At 48.5% G+C, this 24,482-nt stretch overlaps 1 protein-coding gene across 5 annotated transcripts in view; it reads left to right on the top strand.

Annotated features, from left to right (window-relative positions):
- Window positions 1–24,482, top strand: part of GABBR1 (gamma-aminobutyric acid type B receptor subunit 1) — a 32,090-nt gene that overhangs the window by 3,861 nt on the left and 3,747 nt on the right. For 2 of the 5 annotated variants that reach the window (XM_032270863.1, XM_032270862.1), the window contains 16 exons: window positions 166–186; window positions 1,636–1,796; window positions 5,367–5,501; window positions 5,905–6,075; window positions 7,180–7,281; window positions 7,577–7,642; window positions 8,098–8,289; window positions 16,005–16,247; window positions 17,199–17,262; window positions 18,851–18,928; window positions 20,447–20,597; window positions 21,091–21,223; window positions 22,569–22,685; window positions 22,783–22,890; window positions 23,304–23,397; window positions 24,082–24,209. In XM_032270863.1, coding sequence (XP_032126754.1) covers window positions 166–186; window positions 1,636–1,796; window positions 5,367–5,501; window positions 5,905–6,075; window positions 7,180–7,281; window positions 7,577–7,642; window positions 8,098–8,289; window positions 16,005–16,247; window positions 17,199–17,262; window positions 18,851–18,928; window positions 20,447–20,597; window positions 21,091–21,223; window positions 22,569–22,685; window positions 22,783–22,890; window positions 23,304–23,397; window positions 24,082–24,209 — 1,964 coding nt within the window. Of the gene's footprint in view, window positions 1–165; window positions 187–217; window positions 1,797–5,366; window positions 5,502–5,904; window positions 6,076–7,179; window positions 7,282–7,576; window positions 7,643–8,097; window positions 8,290–16,004; window positions 16,248–17,198; window positions 17,263–18,850; window positions 18,929–20,446; window positions 20,598–21,090; window positions 21,224–22,568; window positions 22,686–22,782; window positions 22,891–23,303; window positions 23,398–24,081; window positions 24,210–24,482 lie in introns of those variants that run through there. The other 3 variants (XM_032270861.1, XR_004265918.1, XR_004265919.1) reach the window with 3 other exon arrangements.

The following is a 24,482-nucleotide window of genomic DNA, read 5'->3' as shown; positions in this document are numbered from 1 at the left end:
AGTCCCACCTTGCTCTTATTCCCCAGGCACCCTCCCCTCAGAAACGCAGGCTTCTGCTCTTCTGGTCTTCAGCATGGACAGGTGTGGGAGGGGGCTGGGGATCAGGCCAGGGAAGCTGGGCGCCAGTGGTAACTCTTCTCTGATCCCCGTCTTTCCTGCTGCCAGTGAATCGAACGCCACACTCAGGTGAGATGAGCAACCCTTACCGCGTGCACTGCAATGCCCTTCCCTTCACTCTGCACCCTCCACCCCCTGAAATTCTGCCCTTAGGCTACGGGGGGGGTCGTCCTTTTCTCACCTTCCCCAACCCACCCGAGTTTGCGGCCACCCCCTTCTCTCCCTACCTGTTTCCTGCCTCCAGTCCCGGTTTTCTGCGGGGCTGCGGTCCCTCCCGTCCCTGCTTGGCTGCACTTCCCTGGGCGCCACCTCCTCCCAGACTCTGCCTCGTCGGCGTCTGGCAGAGCCCAGCAGAGGGCGGCAGGGTGCCGGGAGACCCTGAGCTTCACCGCGTTTTCCCCTGTGGGGTTCCTTGCGACCTTCCCTGGAACCTTTTCCAGCCTGCTGCCTCCTGGGATTTCGCCTAATGGACTTCCTCAGCCCGTCCCGCCCATCCCAACCCTCGCCAGACCTCTCGCGCTCTTCCTCACGTCCTCTCCGTCCGTGTACCCCTTCCCTTGTCTTTTCTCAATTCCATGCCCCGTCTCCCTTTCTCAGGCTTCGGTCTCCCCAGCCCCAGGCTCCCTTCCACGACCCACCGCTCCCTCTCCACCAGTCTCCCTTCCATACCCAACTCGTTCCCTCCAAAACCGTTTCCTCAACCCCCACACCCTCAGTGCCTCACGGCATCGACTCCTACCCTCACCTCAGACCTCAGGCGCCAGCCCCGGTTCTCTCCCGTCCCACTCGCATCCTTCCCTTCCTACCCCCGGCTCCTCCGGGCTTCAGCCTCCCGCGGCTCCCTCCGCCCACCCCGCCCTCCCGGCACGCCCCGTCCCCTTTTCTCCTCCCCTCCGGTCCCCTTAAGTGAGACCCCTCCCTTCCTCGTTCCTTCCTTTCCTCCTGGAGGTTGCCTTCTCCCTCCCCTCCCCGCCCCTTCCTCCGACTGTCGCTCCCACCTCGGCGCTCGCTTCCCTCCCCGCCCCCTTCCTGCCTCCCCAGCTCCCGCCCGCACCCCCACCCCCCGCTGCCGCGCGCCGCCCGTGACGTCAGAGCCCCCTCCCAGCCCCACATCTCCCTCCTCTTCCTCCTCCCCTCCGTCGGTCAGTCAGTCCGCGAGGAGAGTGCGCGGTGGCGGCGGCGGTGGCGGGAGCGAGAGCCGCGGGGGCCGTAGGAAGCCAACCTTCCCTGCTTCTCCGGGGCCCTCGCCCCCTCCTCCCCACAAAACCAGGGATGGAGGCGCCTTCCCGGCACCCCCTCAGCAGCCCTCCCCGGGAAAAGTGTCCCCCCTGAGCTCTTTCCGCTCCCCAACAGCTACCCCTGCCCCCCACGCCATGGGGCCGGGGGCCCCTTTTGCCCGGGTGGGGTGGCCACTGCCTCTTCTGGTTATGATGGCGGCGGGGGTGGCTCCGGTGTGGGCCTCCCACTCCCCCCATCTCTCTCGGCCTCACCCGCGGGTCCCCCCGCACCCCTCCTCAGAACGGCGCGCAGTGTACATCGGGGCGCTGTTTCCCATGAGCGGGGGCTGGCCAGGGGGCCAGGCCTGCCAGCCCGCGGTGGAGATGGCGCTGGAGGACGTGAATAGCCGCAGGGACATCCTGCCGGACTATGAGCTCAAGCTCATTCACCACGACAGCAAGGTAGCCCTGGACATGGGGTGGGTGGGAGGTGGGGGCCTGCGGGGCAGGGGGCCAGCCCGCTGCGCGCGCCTCCATCTGTCTGAGTCGCCTCTGGGATTGCGAGGCAGAACCCTCCCTTGTGTGACTGGCAGGAGATGGGCTGGGGGCGCTGGAGCTTGGGGAGAGTCGCAGGGGCCGGAGGTCCAAGATGAGGGTCTAGGGGTTCAAGACGGTTAAGCATGCTGCAAGGCAGACCCTTCTGCCCCGCTGCGGGAGTTTCGCGGAAGTGTCGGGGCTGGGGAAACGGGTGGTGGATTTAAGATATTAGCAGACCCTCATCCTCTGAGGGAGTAAACTAACCCTGGAATGAGTTGGGGGTGGAGGGAACGTCAGAGGTGGGGAGCTGGATTGGGGGTTTACATTTACCATGGTAACAAGGTAAAATCTTGGCGTAGGTTGGAGCTGGAAGAAATAGGGACAGAATGAGGAAAATTTTGAGAGACTTGAAAGCTCTAGTTTATTTATCATAACAAACAGCAAGGTAGCTGTGAGCCCTACCTGACTCCTCATCCCTCTCTTCCCAACCCTGTTGAGCATTCCCGGACTGTGGGATAGATGGCATATGGTGATTGGGGAAGGTTAATGATCAAGAGTTGGGCAGAGGTGCTGGGGAAATGAATTGGATTGGGGGTCCACATGGGAGCCCCCAGCATAGCATGGGGTTGGAGAAGATTCAGGATCAGGCAGAAGAAAGAGAACAGAAAAGAATGGCAGTGGGGGAGAGGAAGCAGGAGGAAGAGTGGGGATAGTGGGAGATCCTGGGGCATCCTTTGGAACTTGGGTCCTGAACTTATCTTCCCTTATAGCATTGTGGCCTCTAGGATGTGAGAAGGGAAATGGGATGTAGAGATTAGGGAGGTGAGTTGAGGGAGAGAGAGAAGGTAAGAAAATTTGGGTCCAGGAGTATTAGGGGATAGCTTATAATGAGGTTCCTTTCCCACCTGCTCTCCTACATGAATAATTGGGGTATGAGGAAGGATGTGGCACAGGGAAGGAGATTTAAGACCTCAAATTTATCTTCACTGACATGTGGCCCCAGAGACTTAAGGAATTGGGTTAGGGTGAAATAAAGTATAGAAGGTGAGAATTTGGTGATCTTACCAAAGATCAACCTTGGGGTGGCCCAAGGATTCATATTCATTCTTTAGAACATCACTATACACATAGAAATAGGTGTGTGTGTGTGTGATAGGTGTGTGAGGGGGCGGAAGCGAGGTTGAAGTTAGGGTGCTTGAGGAGAAGAGAGCACTAGGATTGTCAGGAGCTTGGAGAGAGAACTTCAAATCTTTGTTACTTTCTCGGCGTTTGTTAAAAATACAGATTCCTTGGTCAGGGATGAATCCCAAGTATTTATCTGTATTATCAATAGACATCCTGTCTTGGATGCCTAAGCTGTAAGCTAACCCCAGAATGCCCATGGGAAGAGCAGCAGGGTACAGGAAAATAATCAGGTATTAGGGTATGGGAGACAGGAAGAGAAATAGAGGATCAGATCTGGTGGAGGGATCAGACTCGGGCCAGTAAGAGAGATCACTGGCTACGGGGAGTAGAGTTTGAAGAAAATGACAGAACGAGATGGGTGCAGTCTTTATGATACGGATCACAGGAGATAGGGGAGGCCTGGCTGTGATCTCAGACTCATGCACCATGATAGGTGATTCTCTGGAGGTGGTGAGGAGCAAACTTGGGACCTGGGAGAAGGGAGCTGGAGGAGAACATAGCCGAGGCTGCAAGTGGGGTAGGATGGGAAGGCAGAGGAACCGGAACGTGTCAACGGGAATGAGTCGGTTTCCTGCCTGCAAATCCAGATCCTTGCAAGAGCAAACAGAGGGAGGAGAACTAAGGAAGTCTATTGGGGAGGGGGAGAGAATCACGTGGTGGAGAGAATCTGCAGTGATGAATAGGGTGTGGAAGAGGGAAAGGGTTGCAAGAAAAGGTAGATAAGAAGTGAGGAAACAAAATGGGGGGCATGCATTGCCCTGTTGATATGTATCTTACATGTTCTTGTATGTCCTCATTGTTTCCATTAACCTTGCCTTTAGAGGAGAAGTGGAGGGGCACCGAGGGGCTATGGGAGAAGCTGGAAGCAGGATCTGGAGTAATAGATGTGGGGAGAGTGCAGGAAGGTGGGTCCTGAGAATAGTAAAGATTTACAAAGATGCCTTAATGGGAGGCATACAGAGAAAACATTCCAATGTTGTTGGGCACTGCCCTTGGCCAGGCAGAGGGTAGGGTGGGCAGCAGAGAGTTCCCAGTGAGTGCGGTTCTTCAGATTCCAACAGCGTCCCCTGGTTCCCCCTTCTCCAACTTCCCACCGTGTCCCAAATGTCAGGCCTCAGTGGGAGGTAAGCAGGCTCCAGAGTGCTTTCTTTATTTCCTTCCTACTTGTCCTCCCCTCCCTGCAACATTTCACCCTCCTCAGTCCCCTGAGCCCCCTGTCTGTGTCCCCTCTGCCTGGCTTCCCACTGACTGCCATTTCGTCTTCATCTGTATTGGGGTTCCAGCAGCTTTTGAAATGTCATATATCAGCGGGAGGGGAACAGGCCGTGGGAGACCCGAGGCTGGCTCTTCCTCCCCCATTTCCCCTCCTCCCAGGCTTCCTTTCTTCTCTAGCTTTCTGCTTGTTTACTTTCCCCAGCTCCAAGCCTCTCTTTAAGGCACCTCTCAAATTGTCTGGTTTCTTGAGAGTTCCATTCTATTCAATCTCTCTGTTCTTTCCTCACCCCGCATTCTTTCCCACTTCCACCCCCCAGTGTCTTTTTTTCTAATGGACCTGTCAAATGTCAGCACCCAGCAGGAGGGATGGATCACTGAGCTGGACCCCCTACTGGTCTTGTTCCTGTTCTCTCTTTACTTATCACTAGCTCTGAAAAAGAGAAGAGGGAGGAAACTAATGGAAGTTGGGGAGAAGGGGTTTGCCGAGGTGAGGAAGGAATTTTCATAATAGGGCTTTGAGCAAGTTGTCTGGGAACTTGGAGAGAGCTTACCATATTCCTGCTGACTCTTTTCTACCCACTGATATTTGGAGCATAGAAACATGGGGTAAAGGGCCTGGTGACAGAGGGAATGGCGATGTCTGAGGGTGAACTGAAAGGAGGTAAAGTGGTATGCTCATTAATATCAAAGGAGGGGTGTGCGGGAGAGGTGATGGATAAGGCTCCAGATGGAAGACAGAGAAGGAAGTTTAACGAAAGAGGAGAAAAAAGCCGGGCGTGGTGGCTCACACCTGTAATCCTAATACTTTGGGAGGCCGAGGTGGGTGAATCACCTGAGGTCAGGAGTTCAAGACCAGCCTGGCCATCATAGTGAAACTCCATTTTTATTAAAAAAAAAAAAAAATTTTTTTTAAAAAGATGAGAAAAAAGACACTTGACAGGAAGAGATGACAGGAAGGAAAAGAAAATGGTAATTAATGATGAAAGTGAGTAATTGAGAAAGAAACTAATTTGTTCAAGAAGGATAAGAGTAGGAGTTGCAGACAGGGGAGGGGCCCCAGGAGAGCTTGCCCTCATCTCCTCTCTTCTCTTCTAGTGTGATCCAGGCCAAGCCACCAAGTACCTATATGAGCTGCTCTACAACGACCCCATCAAGATCATCCTCATGCCCGGCTGCAGCTCTGTCTCTACGCTGGTGGCTGAGGCTGCTCGGATGTGGAACCTCATTGTGGTAAGCAGGGCTGGGGGGTCAGAAGATGGGGTCATTCTCTTTTGAGCTCTACTAAAGGGACGGTGGCAATTGCGGATTTGCATTGAAAAGGATTGTGGAGGACCTGCTTCTAAGATTCAGAGTCCTCTGCAGACCTGAGCTAGGCAGCCTCCTAGCAACAGTGGCCTGACAGTGCTGCAGCTGACCTCCTTCTTCAGAAAGAATTGAAATTAGATCAGTGAAAGAGCATCCTGATTGTGAGGGGTGCGTGGGCCTTTGAGAATCACTTTTCCTTAGGCAGACCAGAGGTGGGGAGGATTGGAGAGAGTAAGGTAGAGAAATCCAAAGGCAGGAAGAGGGTTAAAGGAACTCTTAGCCACTGTTGGTGTCCTCAGTGAACAGACCCTCTCTCCCTGCCCCGCAGCTTTCCTATGGCTCCAGCTCACCAGCCCTGTCAAACCGGCAGCGTTTCCCCACTTTCTTCCGAACGCATCCATCAGCCACACTCCACAACCCCACCCGCGTGAAACTCTTTGAAAAGTGGGGCTGGAAGAAGATTGCTACCATCCAGCAGACCACTGAGGTCTTCACTTCGGTGAGGAGGAGTTGGGCAAGGGGTAAAGGGACATAAGCTCAAATTCCAGCAGAGAGAGTTGTGACGTGAGATTCACTTTTAGGGGCAAGAGCTTGATTCTTCGTTAAAAGAATGCATTTCACGTGGGTTAAGTACATGTTCTTTGTGTAGCCAGGGGAAGGAATGAGTTGAGTTTTTGGGATCCTCTGTCTTTTTGATTTTATGATATTTTCTCCCCTGTTTGATGCTCTGTTCCCCAGACAGACAGACCCAGAATGACTCAGTTCTGTTAAAGTAGGTTCAATCCAAAGTAGAGGCAAGAGAAGGGAGGGAACATGAGATAGGAATCCAGGAAGGCAGCAGATTCCAGAGGCTCTCAAGGGGGGTAGTGGGTGGGTGTGAATGGGAACAGAGTGGATGGAGCCAGGGGATTACAGGGGAGCGAGGGAGAGGAGGGAGAGAAAGAGAAAGAGAGAGGGGAATGGGGGAGAGGAGAGAGAGGGGCAGACAGAAAGCTGCATGAGTCTGATAGTTGGCACTAAGAGAGAGAAGCCGACAGACAAGGAGATATTGAGCGGGGAGAGGGAGGTTTGGGGAGGTAGAAAGGAAATACAGGCTCTACATCTGAAGAAGGCAGTCTGCTCCCTCCCTTTTATTCTATTCTTTGGGTCCTCTATCCACTGTGTTCAGTGGCCCTTTAATCCTCCCCCACTTTTGCTCTGATTCAGACCATTCTTCTCTGATCCTTTGCCTGTCTGCCCACTTGCCTCTTGAGGTTGACATCATACTGTCTGTCCCAGTCCTTGCCTTGTCTTTTCCTGGTTCCTCTATGTTTCTTCCTCCCATCTTTGCTGTCAGTGGTAGCAGTGGCTGAATGGAGTGGCTTCCTGGACACATAGCCTTAGCAGGGGCTTACCATGCACCTTCCCACTTGGAAGCCACATCCTAAGACCAGACACCTTCCCAAACTTCTCACCTCAGGGACAGAAGCTGTTGAAGGAAAGTTCAGAATGGCTGCTCCTTTGCTGTGTCTGCTTATTGCTCTGAAATCCCCAGTTAACCTCTCTGGTCTTTATCCCTTCATGCACTCCGTGTTTTTCCAATCGTTTTTCATTCCTGCCTAAGACTCTGGACGACCTGGAGGAACGAGTGAAGGAGGCTGGAATCGAGATTACTTTCCGCCAGAGTTTTTTCTCAGATCCAGCTGTGCCTGTCAAAAATCTGAAGGTCAGATGGCTGGGAGTGGTGGGATCTGTTTGCAGAGGGACCAAGCTGGGGGACAGTGGCTGGTTGGAGAGGAAAGCCAGGCGGAGCAGGTTTTGATTCCTTGAGGCAATAACATCTCTTGGGGAAGTTTAGTTAGAGACGTCTATCTTCCAGTTGACGTTTATCCACTACGTGCTGAGCATTACCCTGCACTGAGCACTTAGGGATGGGAAATCAAAACTGTGAAGGCGCCTGGCTTAGCCCCTCAGGCATTCCCCGGCGTCCCTGAGGAGCTGTTTCTCTCTCTGTTCTGTAGCGCCAGGATGCACGAATCATCGTGGGACTCTTCTATGAGACTGAAGCTCGGAAAGTTTTTTGTGAGGTAGAGTTGGACCTGAAGAGGGAGGGGCACTGGGTGGGAGCTCCCCTCGGTTTTCTCCTGGGGCCTCCTCTCGGCATCTGTGCCTGAGTTGATGGCATATGATCTGAGGTGACGATTCATAGGATGTCTCTGTCTGTTGGCTCTGACTGCATTCGTTGTCTGCACACACATGGTAACTTCTTCAGATCTCCTTTTTCTACTGCTTTGTGTTTCCTGAGAAGCCTGTGAATTCCATCTGTCCTGACTGGCTGGAAAAGGCCACTCAGATATACAGGGTCTGGGGGAGAAACTTGGAAGAATTGTCAGCCTTTCCTACCATCCCCCAGAATTATGGATTTCTCTTTTTAGTTCTACTGCTCTTTCCTGATTCCCAAGAGGCTAAATAGTGTCAAGTGAGAAAAGACAAAACAAACAAATGAACAAACAAATGCCCAGCCATCCTCCTCTGTATTCAGGTATACAAGGAGCGTCTCTTTGGGAAGAAGTATGTCTGGTTCCTCATTGGGTGGTATGCTGACAATTGGTTCAAGATCTACGACCCTTCTATCAACTGCACAGTGGATGAGATGACTGAGGCGGTGGAAGGCCACATCACCACTGAGATTGTTATGCTGAATCCTGCCAACACTCGCAGCATTTCTAACATGGTGAGAGTGTGGGGACTTGCAGGCTGGCACCTGGGAGGGTGGAGGGGACTGAGGGAGCCTTGCAGGAGAGAGGGGGCCAGGGAGAGCTGTGGAATTTGGATATAAAGGGGAAGGGGGTGCTGTGCCCACCCTGAACCTGTCTGCATGATGTTTCCTATGGATCCTACCTTTGCTCTGACTTCCTTGGGCAGGAGAGAAAGAAAAAAAACGATAGAGCTGTATATTCAGTAGGTTCCTGATTAGTGGAAGGGCTGTTACCACGGAGACGAGGAGCAGTTGGTGAGAAGTCAGAGGAGGAACAGGCATTAATGATAATATGGACGCTTGTATACGCAAGCACACCTTTACAGGAACACTGTGTCTGGGCAGAATTGCATTTTATTTTCTTGGTGACTTACGTTAGTACTTCAGAGTTGCTTGATATTCACTCATGATTGATATGCAATTAGCTTGGATTCTGATGCTTTTTTTAATGATTCTTTTTTTAGAATTTTATGTGGAGAAGGGGCTTTTGAAATCATTTAGCCCCAGACAGCTGGTTAATGACAGACTTGGAGTGAGGAGGCGCATTCTCTGATTTGGGAGGGCTGGGGCAGCCCTGCAGCTGAGGGGCACAAGTGAGTGTGGGTGTGGGCGTAGGGGAGGAGGCTTCTTTGTTGCTCAGCATGACATCATAATGAGTAAAGGAATTTGGGGTAAGCTTGATATGGCCACTTACGTGTCTGCTTATAATACCAAGTGTTGCTTATAATACTAAATGTGTACCTGCTTTGGAGAGTGTGCTAGGGTTGAGTTAATGGTTGTAAAGCCTTCAAACAGCTTGTTTAAAAATGTTTTAGTAACAATGGCTTTTATATGGAGCTTAGATTCATGATTTCAGGGATCCTAACAGCAATACTCTGATGTGGACTTACCATTTACATTTTGTAGACCAGGAAATTGAGACTCAGAGTGGTTTAATGACTTGTCCCAGGTCACGCAGCTACTCAGCAGTCCAGCTGGAATTGAATCCTAGTTAAATCTGACTCCAAACTGCTCTGCCTCATCACTTCCCATGGAAAAGCATAAAGCCTGACTCAAAAGTTTGTACTTCTATCTGCTAACACTGCTTAGCCACTGGCAGTTGCTGAGCAAAGGAGAAATAAGATTTATGTAGTTGACTCTGGTGATGTGTTTTGATGAAAGATCTGTTGCCGCATGGACTCTGATCATACATACTGCTCTGGGACATTCTAAGTGGACTTTATGTTTAAGGTATGTTTGCTGAAAAATACAATGAAAAAATTTTGGAAGGTTGCTTCCCTGTAGAGTACCTGAGAGGTGAGTCATATGTAAAACCTGGGAAAGTAGTGGAGCTGGCTACCAAAGCCAGAAAAGAAAGGCTTGGTGCTCTGAGCTCAGGACCTGCCAGTCGTTGCGTCTGTCCTATAGCCGGGAGCTAGAGGAGGCTGACAGAAAACAGAGATTTTGCTGGGCCTAGTAAAATCCCTCACACCTGTAATCCCAGCACTTGAGGAGGCCAAAGCAGAAGGATCACTGGAGCCCACGAGTTCAAGACCAGCTTGAGCAACATAGTGAGATCCCTAGCTCTAAACAGAGAGAACAGAGTTGGTTAGGGACACAGGAACACCTGAGCATTGGGGCAGGAAGACTTGGAAGGTCCCTTTCTGACTGTTAAGTCTCTAGAGAAAGATAGTGTCTGCTTTTGAGGCCCTAGGGCTTCTTGTAGCATCAGCCTAAAATGTCAGTGGGGAAGCCAATATTTCCCAAAGAGGATAGAAGCAATCTTAACAACAGATTAGGGGAGGGAGAGATTACAGATGAATCAGCAGCACCAATAGAAGTGGATTAAAGCAAGGCTTGGACCTAGGGGGCCAGAGCCATGGAGACTTAGAAAAGAAGCAGAATTGCCTTTATTCCCTAAGGAGGGCCTTACGTTTAGATCAGTAGTTCTTAAAGTTTAATGTCCGTCAGAACCACCTGGAAATTTTGATTCAGTAGATCTGGGCTAGGGCCTGAGAACTGACATTTCTAGCAAGTTCCTGAGGACGTGGATGCTGTTGGTCTGGGGAATCACACCTCGAGAACTGTTAGTTAGGTTAGTGGTTTTTTGAGATGGAGTCTTGCTCTGTCACCAGGCTGGAGTTTAGTGGTGCGATCTCAGCTCACTACAAACTCCGCCTCCCAGGTTCAAGTGATTCTCCTGCCTCAGCTTCCCGAGTAGCTGGGACCACAGGCGAGTGCCACCATGCCCAGCTAATTTTTGTATTTTTAGTAGAGATGGGTTTTCACCATGTTGGCCAGGATGCTCTTGATCTCTTGACCTCGTGATCTACTGGCCTCGGCCTCCCGAAGTGCTGAGATTACAGGCGTGAGCCATGGCAACTGGGCAGATTAGTGGTTTTCAACCAGAGGCTATACTATCTGGAGGCACTTTTGGTTGTTACAGTTGGGGGTAGGGGATGGGGAGGGATACATGCTCCTGATATCTAATGTGTAGAAGCCAAAGATGATTCTAAATATCCTACAGCCTCTGACAACAAAGAATTATCTTGCTCAAAACGTCAATAGATCAGAGACTGAGAACCCCTGGTTTAGAGAAAACATCTTTAGGGACCCTATGTAGAAATGGAGAGTGGCCTAGAGCGATTTTAGAGAAATGTAGCTGTGGGCTAGAGTGGAATGTGGGAGGTGGCAGCCTGGATATAAGATTGTGAGTAAATCCTGATTGGGTTAGAGATCCCGTCAGATCTAGGACCAATACAAACTAAAAGCTGCCTCATTATATACATTTTAGCTCACTATTAAGCATCCATTCTTGAGAGCCAGACAAGGCTGTTAAAATAATTAGGTATAAATTGCACTTGGTTGATTAACTAATTGTTATGGGTTGAGGGGTCTTTATTGTTCAGATTTCCTTGAGCTACATAGTAAAGTTTCTTTTTGACAATCTATAACTGTATCTTTACTGACTCAAGAGGGAAGCATTGTTTTTGCCTAATTCTACTCATGGGGTGGTGGGAGCAGTGGTGCCCCCAGTGGTTAGGTGTGTTAGTGGTAGTGATCTGGCTTGAGCAGAGAGTATGATGATCTGGGCAGGGGACAACATCACACTGAGCAGATTAATCCCTTTCCATCTGGGTGATTTTGTGATGCCGTATTTACTTTGAACTGAAGATTGGATAGACCAGTCTTTCAATTTGAAGCCAAAGGACTACTCGGAAAATATTAGCCTAGCTGCTGTTTGTGCAGGTGCTCTTGGAGAGAGGCAGTTTCATGTACAGAGACTGTGTAGGGTGGCTGGTAAGAGTGTGGGTTAGCTCTGCTACTCACTAGCAGTATAATTTTTTTAGGTGAGTTATATAACTTTTCTGTGCCTCAGTTTTCTTATGTCTAAAATGGGGATTGTTTGAGGATTAAATAAGGTGATACAGGTTCCTGAGGAAAATGCTTGATACATACTAAGGACTGCGTAAATGTTAGCCATCACCATCATCATCATCATCAACATCATCATTCTGTGTAAGGAAGGATCGATATCAATGAAACTTTTCAACAAAAGAGTTAAGAGGACTCAGTGATTTGAGAGTTTAATGTGATTCCAAGGCTTCAATCTCATTTACTGGGAACTGTTTGGGAGTAAGGAAAAATTGAGCTTCGTCTTGGATATTTTGATTTTGAGATTATTCATCATTAATTTATAAATGCCTCAGAGTCAGTTAGAAATATGGACTTGAAATATTGGGCTGAAATTATAAATCTCAGTATCAATAACAAAGATGAGATTGAGAGTCAAGGAAATTCACATAGAGAAAATGTAACTTTATACCCAGCATTTTTATACATGTTCTTACTTCATTTTTTTTTTTTCTTTTTTGAGGCAGAGTCTCATTCTGTCACCAGGCGCCAGGCTGGAGTGCAGTGACACAATCTCGGCTCACTGCAAACTCTGCCTCCCGGTTCAGGCAATTCTCCTGCCTCAGCCTCCTGAGTAACTGGGACTACAGGTGCATGCCACCATGCCCAGCTAATTTTTGTGTTTTTAGTAGAGACAGGGTTTCACCATGTTGCTCAGGATGGTCTCGATCTCTTGACCTCATGATCCTCCCGCCTCGGCCTCCCAAAGTGCTGGGATTACAGGCTTGAGCCACCGCGCCCGGCCTTTTTTTTTTTATATATGCAGTCTCGCCCTGTTGCTCAGGCTGGAGTGCAGTGGCACGACCTTGGGTCACTGCAACCTCTGCCTCCTGGGTTCAAGTGATTCTCCTGCCTCAGCCTCCCAAGTAGCTGGGACTACAGGTGTGCACCACCATGCCCGGCTAATTTTTGTAATTTTAGTAGAGATGGGGTTTCACCATATTGGCCAGGCTGGTCTCAAACTCCTGACCTAGTGATCTGCCCGCCATGACTTCCCAAAGTGCTAAGATTATAGGCTTGAGCCACCGTGCCCGGCCCTATTTCATTCTTATGCTAACTCTTTTAGATAGTATTATTCTCATTTTAAAGCTGAATAACCAACTAGTGAGGTTTAATAACTTGAGATTTTATAGCAAGTAGAATAATTAAAATATAAATTCATCCATTTATCTACCTAACAGACTTCTTTTTTCCCCAAGACAAAGTACCCCTCTGTTGCCCAGGCAGGAGTGCAGTGGTGCAATCACTGCAGCCTTGACCTTCTGGGCCATCCACCCATCTCAGCCCCTCCCGAGTAGGCTGGAATCACAGGCATATGCCACCAAGTCTGGCTAATTTTTTTTTTTTCTCTTTAGATGGAGTCTTGCTCTGTTGCCCAGGCTGGAGTGCAATGACGCTATCTCTGCTCACTGCAACCTCTGCCTCCTGGGTTCAAGTGATTCTCCTGCCTCAGTCTCCCCAGTAGCTGGGATTACAGGTGTATATCACCACACCTGGCTAATTTTTTGTGTTTTTAGTAGAGACAGGGTTTCACCATTTGGCCAGGCTGATCTCGAACTCCCGGCCTCGTGATTTGCACACCTCAGCTTCCCAAAGTACTGGAATTACAGGCGTGAGCCACCATGCCTGGCCAAGTCTGGCTAATTTTTAAAAAAACTTTTGTAGAGTTGGGTCCTCTCTGTATTGCCGAGTCTAGTCTCAAACTCCGGGGCTCAAGCAATCCTCCTGCCTTGGCCTCTGAAAGTGTTCGGATTATAGGGATGACCCACGTGCACCTACTGATTTTTTTTTTTTTTTAATTTGAGAGGGAGTCTTGCTCTTGTCACCAGGCTGTAGTGCAGTGGCGTGATCTTGGCTCACTGCAACCTCTGCCTCCCAGGTTCAAATGATTCTCCTGTCTCAGCCTCCTGAGTAGCTGGGACTATAGGCGCATGCCACCATGCCTGGCTAATTTTTATATTTTTAGTAGAGACAGAGTTTCACCATGTTGGCCAGGATGGTCTTGATCTCTTTACCTCATAATCTGCCTGCCTCAGCCTCCCTAAGTTCTGGGATTACAGGAATGAGCCACTGCACACAGCACTTTTTTTTTTTTTTTAAGACAGAGTCTCACTCTATTGCCCAGTCTGGAGTGCAGTGGTATGATCTCGGCTCACTGCAACATCCATCACCTGAGATCAATCGATTCTCTTGCCTCGGCCTCCCGAGTAACTGGGATTATGGGAGCCCACCACCACACCCAGCTAATTTTTGTATTTTTAGTAGAGATAGGGTTTTACCAGGTTGGCCAGGCTGGTGTGGAACCCCTGGCCTCAGGTGATCCGCCCACTGCTGCCTCCCAAAGCGTTGGGATTACAAACGTGAGCCACTGTGCCGTGTCTGGCCTGACTTGCTTTTGTAAAGCCTTTTTTTTTTTTTTTTGAGACGGATCTTGCTCTGTTGCCCATGCTGGAGTGCAGTGGTGCCATCTCAGCTTACCGTAACCTTCGCCTCCTGGGTTGAAGCAATTCTCTTGCCTCAGCCCTCAGCCTCCCGAGTAGTTGGGACTGCAAACGTGCACCACTATGCCTGGCTAATATTTTGTATTTTAATAGAGATGGGATTTCACCATCTTGCCCAGCTGGTCTGGTCTCGAACTCCTGAGCTCAGGCAGTCTGCCCACCTCAGCCTCCCAAAGTGCTAGAATTACAGACATGAGTCACTATGCATGGCCTTTTTTTTCTTTTTCTTTTTTTTTTTTGAGTAGTTTTAATTTCACAGAAGAATTGAGATGAAGGTACAGATACTTCCCATATACTCCCCGCATGCATAGCCTTCCACATTATCAACATCCTCCCCCAGAGTGGTGCATTCGTTAACTGATGAACTTACATTGATACATCATAATCACTCAAAGTCCATAGTTTACATTAGAGTTTACCCTTGGTGTTATATATTCTATGGGTTTGGACAAATGTATAATGACACATATCTATTGTTAAATACTTTACAGAGTATTTTCACTGGCCTAATCCAGTGGACATTTATTGTTCCTCCATTATGGTTGAGCACAGTGCTAGATGCTGATGATTAAGAGAGGGCATGGGGTTTGGTCTTGTCCTCAAGGGTAGAGCCCATGTCCATTGCATCTTCAAAGCCCAGGCTGCTTCAAAGCCCAGTGTAGTAGCCACCGCACTACACTGCCTGTGCTCTTTGCGTATCTCACTTCTCCACCTCTCTAGAAAGCTGGAGAGAAAAGTGGGTAAGGCTTGAGAAACAAAGTTACTTATTTATTCTTCATTCTTCTATTTATTCTTTTTTTTATTGCATTTTAGGTTTTGGGGTACATGGGAAGAACATGCAAGATTTATTCTTTTATTAGAATGTGTGTTAATACATTCCAAACCCAAACAATTGTTTGTATGTCTCCTGTGTATTACTTGTGCTTTCCCAAGAAGTAGCTGCTAAGCTTTTTCGTGTATGGTTTCTGGGAGGTAAGGAAGGAATGGTTTGATTTTCTTCAGTATGTAGAATGCAATTCCAAGAGGTTAAATAATTTACTTACAGTTATTTAGCCAAACAAGATTACTGCAAGGTATACAAAGTCAGGTCTCCTGAACCAGTTCATGAGAGAGTTAAAGGAACTATCATTCTTTTTAGCTTCCTTGGAAAAAGAAGGTTGGGTGTTGGGAGGGGTGTGGGTAGGATTGAGTAATGGACTTAAAAAATGTGAAGGATATTTCTGTAGTTTTCAGTCTTCTGAAAACCCTCTAAGAGGCAGTGAACTGAAAGCACACAAGAATGGCAAGAAGTTAACACACTGAAGAGAAATCCTCCTGGTTGGCAGGCAGAGTGAGAAGACTGTACTGTCATCTTTTCTAGGATCTTTCAGAATTGTAGGAGCTGTGAGATCCTAGGTTAACTCTGTTAAGACAGTCAGAAGGATCAGTGAACATCAGTGTCACAGCTCTTCATTGGAATATCCACATCTCCTCCTTTACGCTAGCTCTACCTTCCATCCTTTGCCACTCATTATCCAAAGTGTTTATTTGTCAGACTTGTCTGTTTGTAGTTCTGAGCTAGCAGTTACACACACTGAGACCATAGGACACAGCTAATCCCCTGCTCTAGCCAGTAGCTTCTGATCTAAGACAGACACATGGATATAGTTAAAGATTTTGAATGTACATATGCTCGATCTGACAACAGGAACACAAACCATCCATTCAAGTAGAAGTGTTTGAGCCAGAATTGGATTGCACCCCTTCCCTGCACCCACGCACATTTCAGTTCTTTCCTCATGATTTTTTCCTCCCAAGACATCCCAGGAATTTGTGGAAAAACTAACCAAGCGACTGAAAAGACACCCTGAGGAGACAGGAGGCTTCCAGGAGGCACCGCTGGCCTATGATGCCATCTGGGCCTTGGCATTGGCCCTGAACAAGACATCTGGAGGAGGTGGCCGTTCCGGCGTGCGCCTGGAGGACTTCAACTACAACAACCAGACCATTACCGACCAAATCTACCGGGCGATGAACTCCTCGTCCTTTGAGGGTGTCTCTGTGAGTTAAACAACTTCCTTGATACTCCCCTGTCTTCCCAATCTCGAGAGAGACTCCCAAGAGGCACCTTCTACAAAGATACATTCTTGGTTTTTCTACGTTACTTCTTTTCAATGATCGGTCTCCAGCCAGAGAAGTAGGGATCTTCAAATTAGAAAAACCCATCAAAGACTAGAGGGGAAAAAAATGATGTATTCCAGTTTTTTAAACTCCTTCCCTTGTTTCTTTTTCTTTCTTTTTTTTTTTTTTTGAGACGGAGTTTCACTCATGTTACCCAGGCTGGAGTGCAATGGCGCAATCTTGGCTCACCGCAACCTCTGCCTCCTGGGTTCAGGCAATTCTCCTGCCTCAGCCTCCTGAGTAGCTGGGATTACAGGCATGCGCCACCATGCCCAGCTAATTTTTTGTATTTTTAGTAGAGACGGAGTTTCACCATGTTGACCAGGATGGTCTCGATCTCTTGACCTCGTGATCCACCCGCCTGGGCCTCCCAAAGTGCTGGGATTACAGGCTTGAGCCACCGCACCCGGCCTCCTTCCCTTGTTTCTTTTCAAACTAGTCCAAGTATTCATGAGTCAGATAATGGTAGGATTTTGAAAGACAAAACAGTCTGAAAGATCATTTCCTTATTCATTTTAAAATGAAAAGATTAGTTTCCAGAGAGATTTGCTGACTTGCTTAGGCCACACAACCAGAAGCCTGCTGGTGTTCTGCCTGGGGACTTTTTCCCATTCAAATCTTATGAGTGAAGCTCCTTGTCCAAAGAATAATGTTTCTAAAATCTAGGGTATGGGCATCTGGGGTATGTCCTATATGCAGGCAAGTGCCATAAATAGCATTCATTCAGAGGCTCAGTTACATCAAAAACAGAAGGATTTAAAGAGTCCCTGATGTTCTCTTTCACTCCTGCTTTTGTCCCCTTTGCCTTCCTCCACACGTTCCTTCCGTCAGGGCCATGTGGTGTTTGATGCCAGCGGCTCTCGGATGGCATGGACGCTTATCGAGCAGCTGCAGGGTGAGTACAGGGGCAGGAGGGGACCGGACATGGGGGCCAGGCAGGGGCTGGGCTGGGATGCCACCTGGGGAAGAGTGCCAGAGACATCACAGGATTGCCCTGGCACCTCTCCACTTCTGCCCTTCTCTTTTAACTCTGCTCATCAAGCTTGTAAATAATACTAAAAAGCTTAACTACAAGAAAATTGATGCCTTTGAGTTGCACTGGTTTTCCTTTTGAAAAGAGGTGTGCAGGCCAGGTGCAGTGGCTCACACCTGTAATCCCAGCACTTTGGGAGGCCGATGCAGGCTGATCACAAGGTCAGGAGTTTGAAACCAACCTGGCCAACATAGTGAAACCCTGTTTCTACTAAAAATAGCAAAAAATTTAGCTGGGCATGGTGGCAGGTGCCTGTAGTCCCACCTACCTGGGAGGATGGGGCAGGAGAATCGCTTGAACCTGGGAGGCGGAGGTTGCAGTGAGCCAAGATCATGCCACTGCAGCCTGGGTGTCAGAGTGAGACTCTGTCTCAAAAAAAAAAAAAAAGGAAAAAGAAAAGAGGCATGCAAAATGCAAATTAAAAACAGCTATTCTCTCTCGCAGTGGCTTTCATTTTAATTTCAGGAATTTCCCCTGGTGTGCCTTGGGTTGAGAGGTTGATTACCTGTCAGTTAGAGTCAAGAAAGCTGAATCCAGGAGAATTGCTTTTTTTTTTTTTAAGGGAATCCATCAAGTTTCCTTGCTATATAAACTATCATTTCTAATTTATCTTCAGTGTGTATAACTTGGCTTTTGTAGATTGTATTTTCTTGTAATTTAGCACACTTATATATTTGCAGAACTTCTAGGAGTTAATTTTTCTACTCCACTCCACTCTCAGTCTTTTATAGCATGGCCAAGACAGCTTTTTCTTGGCCTCCTGTGAAAAGTTTCTTTCTTCCTTTCTCCCCACCTCCACATCCTCTCAGCTCCTCTTTGTATCCAGGACAAGAGGAAATGGACTTCAGCCACAATGAAAGGAGTGTGAGTTGGCTTTTGAAGGAAAAGTTATGGTAACAGAAACAGTTCTAGAACAGAAATCTTAGAAGTGACCAAATTTTACTTAATGGCTCTTTAAGAGGCAGATATAACTTATCCAAGGAATTAAAACCCAAGCCAATGGAAGAGAGTGTTCTAAAATTAAAATGAAAGCCACTGGGAAAACAGAGCCTGCCCCTGGGAAAACAGAGCCTGCCCATCATGAGAGGGAGAATAAGCGGAAATATGTGTAAAGCTTTAGAAGCCAAAATCAAAGTGAGAGACATCTCGCCGAGAGAGGTGTGAGGAATGGAATAGGTGGCAGACATGTTGGGGAGCCTCCTCACTGAAGACTTTTAAACATAGATTTTCTTATTTACTTGAGTTGCCTTGGGAACCACCTTATTATATTGCTTTTAAGTCATGTTGCTGATTCAAGCGACCCGTAGGTCCTTCCAAGCATCCTTTAGGGGCTCAGGTGAAAATAAAATCAGATGCGGCCATGGAAAGCTCTAGGGAAGTTGGAAGCTGAAAATTCCTGGGTCAGCTCTTTGGCTCCCTGTGGTCACTCGTTTGATTGTCATCTGCCCAGGTGGCAGCTACAAGAAGATTGGCTACTATGACAGCACCAAGGATGATCTTTCCTGGTCCAAAACAGATAAGTGGATTGGTGAGTGGATCTTGTTTGTATTTTCCTTCAGCCCCTCTGGACAATCAAGGAAAACAGTCATGTGTTTGAGGATGGGATGGTGGAGACCATTAGGCTGGAATGTGGCTGGCAGCTGGGCCAGGAGAAAGGGTTAAGTAAGAGTGAATACAACCCCTAAGGCGTGGGTAGGGGAGACTGGTGTATTTGGAAAGGGAATAGGCGGTGGTTAGTGCTATTTTTAGTAGCACATTGCTGGGGTAACTGGGGATTAGAGGCAGGGGGTGGACAGAGGGCGGGAAATGGAAACTCCATTTGGGTTTCCCAGATGTCCTGGTGTCTTGATATATTTGAACCAGCTACTTCAAGCCCAGAGCTGTCTCTTTGTCTGTCTCTGTCAAGAAGACATTTGCTTAAACCTTGGAGGAGGAGGGAAAACCTCATGCATTTGTCATCTGCTAAAATGTGCTTTTTATCTTTATATGTATTTTTATGTAATTTGGAGGTACACGTGCAGTTGTGTTACATGAATATATTGTACGGTGGTGAAGCCATGCTTTTAGTATGCCTGTCACCGGAATAGTGTACAATGTACCTAATAGGTAGTATTTCATCCCTCAAAATAATACTTTTTAAAGAGGGAAAGTAAGCAGTTATTCTTTGTGTACCTGGTGGCCTACATGATAGGACATAGGAGAGAAACTGAAGGTCGACAAAAGGAAGGACCTACTGATAAAAGAAAGGCTCCTTGACAATGAAGGGGAGGCCCAGCCATTGAAGACAGCAGCCATCTGCCCTGCCCAGCGGAAATCTAGTTATTCCCAGCACTGCTGGAGTTTTGCACTTTTTTTTTTTTTTTTTTTATAATTTGAATTTAGGACAGTGCTCTGGATTGCTATAAATGCTGCATGGCCTAAATTATTCTTAAAAAAAAAAAACTCTAAGCAAATTGAAATTAATTTTTTTGGTGAACTCTGACAAATTTGAACTTCCCGTTAATAATAACTGGAAAGCACCTTTGGGTATATCACCTTGTCAGGATTAAAATCTCAGATTAGTTTTTTTTTTTTCTTTAGATTAGGTGTCCACACTAGATACTTCAAGGCCCCTTTAGCTTTATGATTCCATAATTGTTATTTGAAACTTTGATTTGGGTTCTAAGAGACCTGACAACATTTATCAGTTATCCCCTTCTTTTTCTTCCCATTTTCCTTTGCTATAAGAATGACAGAAAAACTTAATAAACAAAAACAAAGACTACAACTTTGGTGACATGCCTCAGCATTTCCCAAGCTTTGGAGAGACCATTAACTCACATCTTCTTATCTCATTTCTGTTTGCTTCCTGAGGGTCCCAGTGGCACTGAGCATTCTGCCTGCAGTCACCTCTGTTCAGTGCAGTTAGGGTCTCATAGCCCCAGCCAAAGACTGAATGTCCATCAGAAATCTAGTTCTTTGCCCTTTTCTCCTATCCCGGTCTTCATTCCTTTGTCCTCCTTCCTTTCTTTATTCCCTTCCCCTCTTTCTCCCCTGTGCCATGCAGGAGGGTCCCCCCCAGCTGACCAGACCCTGGTCATCAAGACATTCCGCTTCCTGTCACAGAAACTCTTTATCTCCGTCTCCGTTCTCTCCAGCCTGGGCATTGTCCTAGCTGTTGTCTGTCTGTCCTTTAACATCTACAACTCACATGTCCGGTAAGTTTCTCTTCTGACATTTTCCTTGTCTGCCTCTCTGAGATACTGATCATGTTCCTGGACAGGATGAGAATGAAACCTGTATAAGTCCCATGGCCACGTATCATGAGTTTTGCATTCTGACTTATTGAGAATTAAAATGGGGAAACCAGATATAACCCCCACACCTACTCCAAAGTAGCTAACTGGAAGAAAAAAAGAAAAGAAGAGAAAAAAACAACTTTGGGGCCAGGTCTCACGGTCTTGGATTCTACATAAATAGACTGTATTCTAGTGGGGGCCCTGCGCTCCCGAAGGCATCCGTAACCCCACCTTCAGCCCCATGACTGCATTGCTTTGCCTCTCAAGGCTCCACTGTCTTCTCTAATCCTGTCTTCCTTCAGCCCCTGGCCCTGAAATTGGGGTCATGCCATTGCATGGCATTTGGAGAGCTAAGCCTCCCTGGAGAAGAAGGGTAATTCTCTCTCTTTCACTCTCTCCACCTCTGCCCTAGTTATATCCAGAACTCACAGCCCAACCTGAACAACCTGACTGCTGTGGGCTGCTCACTGGCATTGGCTGCTGTCTTCCCTCTTGGGCTGGATGGTTACCACATTGGGAGGAACCAGTTCCCTTTCGTCTGCCAGGTGAGGAGGTGGTGGGCAAATTCCTCACAGAATATGGCTCTCCCACCCATCTCAGGAGTGCCTCCAGTGATTTATGCTTCTCTACCTTTCCTCCTCAGCTTTCCGTGACTCTTGACCCTGTTCTTTGCTTGTAGCATCACTCCTCCGGTCTCTGTTTGGCTCTGTTCCTTCTTTCTGTGCCTCCAGGCCATTTTCATTCTGTAGTTTACTTGTCAGTTCCAAGGTTGCCATGGTAGGCCTTGCAGAGAAGAGGAAGGAGACATTGAAGACAAAGGAAGGGGGTCTGTCCAAAGGTCTCCTGAACAACGATGGCTTGTGTACGGCATGCCGGCTGAGAATCAGACTTGCGGACTTCCTAGGGAGCCTCTGTTGGGTTTGGAAGGATGGAGGCATACATTGAAACAGGCAGCAGAGAGAGTTGGGGGGAAGGGACCACTGCAACACAGGAGGAGAGTCTCTGGGACTCTACATGGAAGGTTGTAGCGCTGTGGGGAGAGGCCAGCTTCAACAGTGATAATTGAGTGGTTTTCTGTTCCACTGGTGGAACCACCCACTCTTCCTCCTGATCTGCCTGTCCTTACCCTCTCTCTTTCCTCTGCTCTGTGCTGTCCTGATCATATATCTATGCACATGGCATTTGCACATGCAGTTCATCAGGAATCCTCTGTTCCTAGTGAGGCCAGAGTGCAGCTGGAGAGGCAGACAATTAGCTGCAGTGCAGTAGGAGAGGTTCCAGAGTAGGGATCTGCACAAAGTACTTTGAGGGCAAAGAAGGGAACACAGCTAACGGTTGGTGTGATTGGGTGGACCTCACTGTAGAGGTGGCCTTTGAATACTGAAGGACAAATAGGATTTTGTCAGCTAGAGAAATAGAGGAAGCCTACTCCGGGGGCATAGGAAGCATCATGCGGCTAGAAAATACATGAAAAGAGAGTAGATCAAGAGAAAGTGAGTAGTTCAGCATGGCTGGAGAGTGGGGTAGATGTGCGGCTGGGAGATGAGCCTGGCCAGGTGGGTGGGAGCATGTTGTGAAGGGTCTGTATCACATCCAGAGATGTTCAGGCTGTAACTTATAAATACTCAAGAGTGGTGGGTTTTTGTCCAGTAAAGCCAGGATGTTAGCAAGATCACCCTGGTAGTGTGAAAGTAGAGGGTGGATGAGAGGAATTGTTCAAGGTGGGGAGGCTGCCCTCCCCCTGCTGCTCCCCGTCCTATTCACATTTCCCCATCCTCCCTGTGTCATCATGTGCTCCCTGCCCATGCTCCCTTAGGGTTCTGCCCATCCTTACTTCAGTCCTGGCTACTACCCAACCCTATTCTGCCTGTGCCCATTCTTGTTTTCTAGGCCCGCCTCTGGCTCCTGGGCCTGGGCTTTAGTCTGGGGTATGGCTCCATGTTCACCAAGATTTGGTGGGTCCACACGGTCTTCACAAAGAAGGAAGAAAAGAAGGAATGGAGGAAGGTGAGCTGCTGCCCAATCCTCAGTCCCCAAATCCTTGGCTCCTGGGGCATGAAGCATTTTCCCCCGATGTGCCTGTGCTCCCCACATATTTATCCAGACTCTGGAGCCCTGGAAGCTGTATGCCACCGTGGGCCTGCTGGTGGGCATGGATGTCCTCACTCTCGCCATCTGGCAGATCGTGGACCCTTTGCACCGGACCATTGAGGTACTGCTGGAGAGAAGGTGCTGTGGTCAGGAGAATGAGCAGGGCTTACTGGCCATTAGGGCCCCAGGGCTGTGTGTGGTCTTGACGGATGAAGCTACTTGGTGAGAGTGCCTTCCTCATATTGGAACCTCTTCCTCTCCTTCCGGGAAGGAGCCTTTTGTAGGCCTCCAGATTCAACTGAAGAAAGAAAGGGGTGGGGATCTGGGAAGGTTGTGTAGAATTTTCAGGGATCAGGGAAAGTGGGGAACAAGTACCTCCAAGGGTTCAGGAAAACATTCCCGGGCCTAGGGTGAGATTTGGCGTCAGTATTGAGGATCTCAAAGGAAAACAGTTGGAAGCCAGAGACTGAGAAGCATTGAGGAGAGGAAGGGAGGCTGGCAACCATCTTTCTTGTGACCCTCTTTCTATCCTAGACATTTGCCAAGGAGGAACCAAAGGAAGATATCGACGTCTCTATTCTGCCCCAGCTGGAGCACTGCAGTTCCAGGAAGATGAATACATGGCTTGGTGTGTGGGCTGTGGGCAAAGGAGGGCAGGGACGCACAAAGGCAGCAAGGAGGGCAGGGGCAGAGGGCTCGGAGGGTGAGGGTCTTTGGAAGAGGAGGTAGAGAGCTTGTCAACCCAGTTTGAACACCTCATTCTTTGTTATTGCACTAATCTTTTCTAAGAATAGGGGAAAGTTGCTCTTTTGCTATGAGGAGCTTAGGGCCCAAAGCAGAGACGAAGAGCTTGTGTTCAGCAGAGGGACAAGTTGGGGTAACCTCACCTCCAGACTTGACGTTATCTTTTAGATCCCCCTTGGCCTTATGAACGTTGCTCTGATTCATGGTCACAAATGGCAAATCTACCCTTTGCCTGGAAAGCCACCTTCCCACCTGGAGGGTAAGGGTGAGGCATGTGTGGCCCAGACTGGCCTATTTTTAGATACTCAACAAGCTCTTGCCTGACTGACAGCAGCTCACCATGATTGCCTTACTGTGTGAATCCCAGGAGGAAGTGATGCGGTCTGGGCAAGTTAGGAGAACATAGGGGGTAGGGGACACAGGGTGAGGCTTGCTAGGTCAAAGGGGCTGGATTGGAGAGGGGGGCCCCCTTTCCATTGTGGAATGGGTGAAGGTCAGAGAGAGGACGGGGATAGAGTGAGGAGCATTGTGGCCCTTGTTGCTCAAGTGACTCTCTCTGCCTTCCTAGGCATTTTCTATGGTTACAAGGGGCTGTTGCTGCTGCTGGGAATCTTTCTTGCTTACGAGACTAAGAGTGTGTCCACTGAGAAGATCAACGATCACCGGGCCGTGGGCATGGCTATCTACAATGTGGCAGTGAGCATTGACCCCATGGCATTGACCCTGTGGGCTGACTACTGCAGCCCAAATGTGATAGACTAGGAAGAATCAGTGCTAATCTGGGATCTGTTGCTTAGAAGTCTTTTTTTTTTTGAGACGGAGTTTCGCTCATGTTACCCAGGCTGGAGTGCAATGGCGCGATCTCGGCTCACCGCAACCTCCGCCTCCTGGGTTCAGGCAATTCTCCTGCCGCAGCCTCCTGAGTAGCTGGGATTACAGGCACGCGCCACCATGCCCAGCTAATTTTTT

This window comes from Sapajus apella, unplaced genomic scaffold (assembly GCF_009761245.1).
Source record: "Sapajus apella isolate SASKATOON/1434 unplaced genomic scaffold, GSC_monkey_1.0 scaffold217, whole genome shotgun sequence".
Lineage (NCBI taxonomy): Eukaryota > Metazoa > Chordata > Mammalia > Primates > Cebidae > Sapajus > Sapajus apella.
Note: the sequence above shows the minus strand (reverse complement) of the source record. Positions and strands in the feature narration are given on the sequence as shown.